Genomic DNA, 2074 nt, shown 5'->3' on the forward strand with positions numbered 1-2074 from the left:
GGCTCGCCGCGGTCCGTCACCAGCACCACCACCTTGTGCTTGAGCGCGTCGCTGGAGCGCAGCGCGCGGGCCGTCCGCACCTCGCCGGCGTCGGGGGAGACGCGGAAGAGGCTGGCGTCGGAGGCCTGGAGCAGGTGGTAGGAGAGCCAGGCGTTCTGGCCGCTGTCCGGGTCGTGGGCCACCACCTTGGTGACCAGGTAGTCGGCGTCGGCCAGGCGCGGGACGATCTCCACGGCCACCGAGCCGTTCCGCGGGGCCGCCGCCGGGTAGAGGATGACCGGGGCGTTGTCGTTCTGGTCCAGGACGGTGATGCTGACCAGGAAGGCGGCGGCCAGGGCGGGCGAGCCGTGGTCCTGGGCCTCCACCTGGAAGTGGAAGCTCTGCAGGCGCTCGAAGTCGAAGGCGGCCTTGGCGAAGACGGTGCCGGCCTCGGCGTCGATGGCCAGGTAGGAGGAGAGGGCGCTGCCCTGGATGTCGATGTCGCGCAGGAGGTAGGAGACGCGGCCGTTCTCGCCCAGGTCCGGGTCGGAGGCCGACACGTGGAAGAGGGAGGCGCCGGGCGGGTTGTTCTCCGCCACCTCCACCTGGCGCCGCTGGGTGAGGAAGCGGGGCGGGTTGTCGTTCACGTCGGCGACCTGGAGGCGCAGCGTCCGCCGGCTGGCCATGGGCGGCGAGCCCAGGTCGGAGGCCGTCAGGGTGATGTTGTACTCGGCCACCCGCTCGCGGTCCAGCAGGCCGCTGGTGACCAGCGAGTAGTAGCTGTCGAAGGAGGACTTGAGCTGGAAGGGCAGCTGGGTGGGCAGCTGGCAGATGACGCGCCCGTTCTCGCCGGGGTCGCGGTCGGTGATGCTCAGGAGGGCGATGACGGTGCCCAGCGGGGCGTCCTCGGGGACGGGGCTGGAGAGGGAGGTCACCACGATCTCCGGCGCGTGGTTGTTCACGTCGCTGACGTCCACCAGCAGCTTGGCCAGGCCGGAGAGGCCGAAGAGGCCCCGGTCGCGGGCCTCGACGAAGAGCTCCAGCGGCGGCGCCTGCCCGTCCAGGGGCCCGCCGAGGCGCACCTCCCCGCTCTGCGGGTCCAGGAGGAAGAGGCGGCGCAGCTCGGCCGGCGTGCTGTTGCTGAAGGCGTAGCGCACCTCGCCGTTGGCGCCCTCGTCCGGGTCGGTGGCGCGCAGGCGGGTGACCGGCGTGCCCGGCGGGGCGTCCTCGGGGACGCTGGCCCGGTAGACGGAGTGCTCGAAGACGGGCGCGTTGTCGTTGGTGTCCAGCACCGTCACCAGGACCTGGGCGCTGCCCGAGCGGGCCGGGCTGCCGCCGTCGAGGGCGGTGAGGGCGAGGCGGTGGGTGGCCTGGCGCTCGCGGTCGAGGGGCCGCTCCAGCACCAGCTCCGGGTAGCTGCTGCCGTCGCCGCGCGTCTGCATGGCCAGGCCGAAGTGGGGGTCCGGGCTGAGGGCGTAGCTCTGCACGCCGTGGGGGCCCTCGTCCGGGTCGTGGGCGCTGGGCAGGGCGAAGCGGGCGCCGGCCGCCAGGAACTCGGCCACGCGGAAGTGGTACTCGGGCAGCGGGAAGCGGGGCGCGTGGTCGTTGACGTCCAGGACGCGGACGCGCAGCTTGTGCAGCTCCAGCGGGTTCTCCAGCACCAGCTCGTAGCTGAGGGCGCAGGCCGGCTGCAGCGCGCAGATCGCCTCCCGGTCCACCGGCTCGCCCACCGCCAGCGCCCCGCTGGACGCCTCCAGGAGGAAGTAGGCCGGCCCCGGCCCCCCGCCCACCAGGCGCCCCCGGCGGGAGGGCAGCGCGGACGCCTCCAGGCCCAGGTCGCGGGCCACGTTGCCCACCGGCGCGCCGCGCGGCGTCTCCTCGGCGATGGCGTACTCCACCTGGCCCTGCGCGCCGCACGACGAGACCAGGCAGCAGCACGCCAGGAGGTAGAGCCGCATGCTGCCCTCAGCTCCCCCCGCAGCCGGCCGGCATCCTCCGGCGGGCCGCCACCGCCTAGCGCGGCCCCCGAGCGCCGCCGCCGCCGCCCGCTTCCATGGCTCGCCTCGCCTCGCCCGCCTAGTGCTGCTGAGCCAGC

At 74.3% G+C, this 2074-nt stretch overlaps 1 protein-coding gene across 1 annotated transcript in view; it reads right to left on the minus strand.

Moving 5' to 3' along the window:
* Positions 1-1937, minus strand: part of PCDHAC1 (protocadherin alpha subfamily C, 1) — a 2434-nt gene extending 497 nt beyond the window's left edge. The window contains exon 1 of the mRNA XM_015429202.1: positions 3-1937. Coding sequence (XP_015284688.1) covers positions 3-1937 — 1935 coding nt within the window. The remainder of the gene's footprint in view (positions 1-2) is intronic.
* Positions 1938-2074: the final 137 nt, after the last annotated feature.

This window comes from Gekko japonicus, unplaced genomic scaffold, assembly GCF_001447785.1.
Source record: "Gekko japonicus isolate JY-2015 unplaced genomic scaffold, Gekko_japonicus_V1.1 scaffold2946, whole genome shotgun sequence".
Taxonomy (NCBI): domain Eukaryota; kingdom Metazoa; phylum Chordata; class Lepidosauria; order Squamata; family Gekkonidae; genus Gekko; species Gekko japonicus.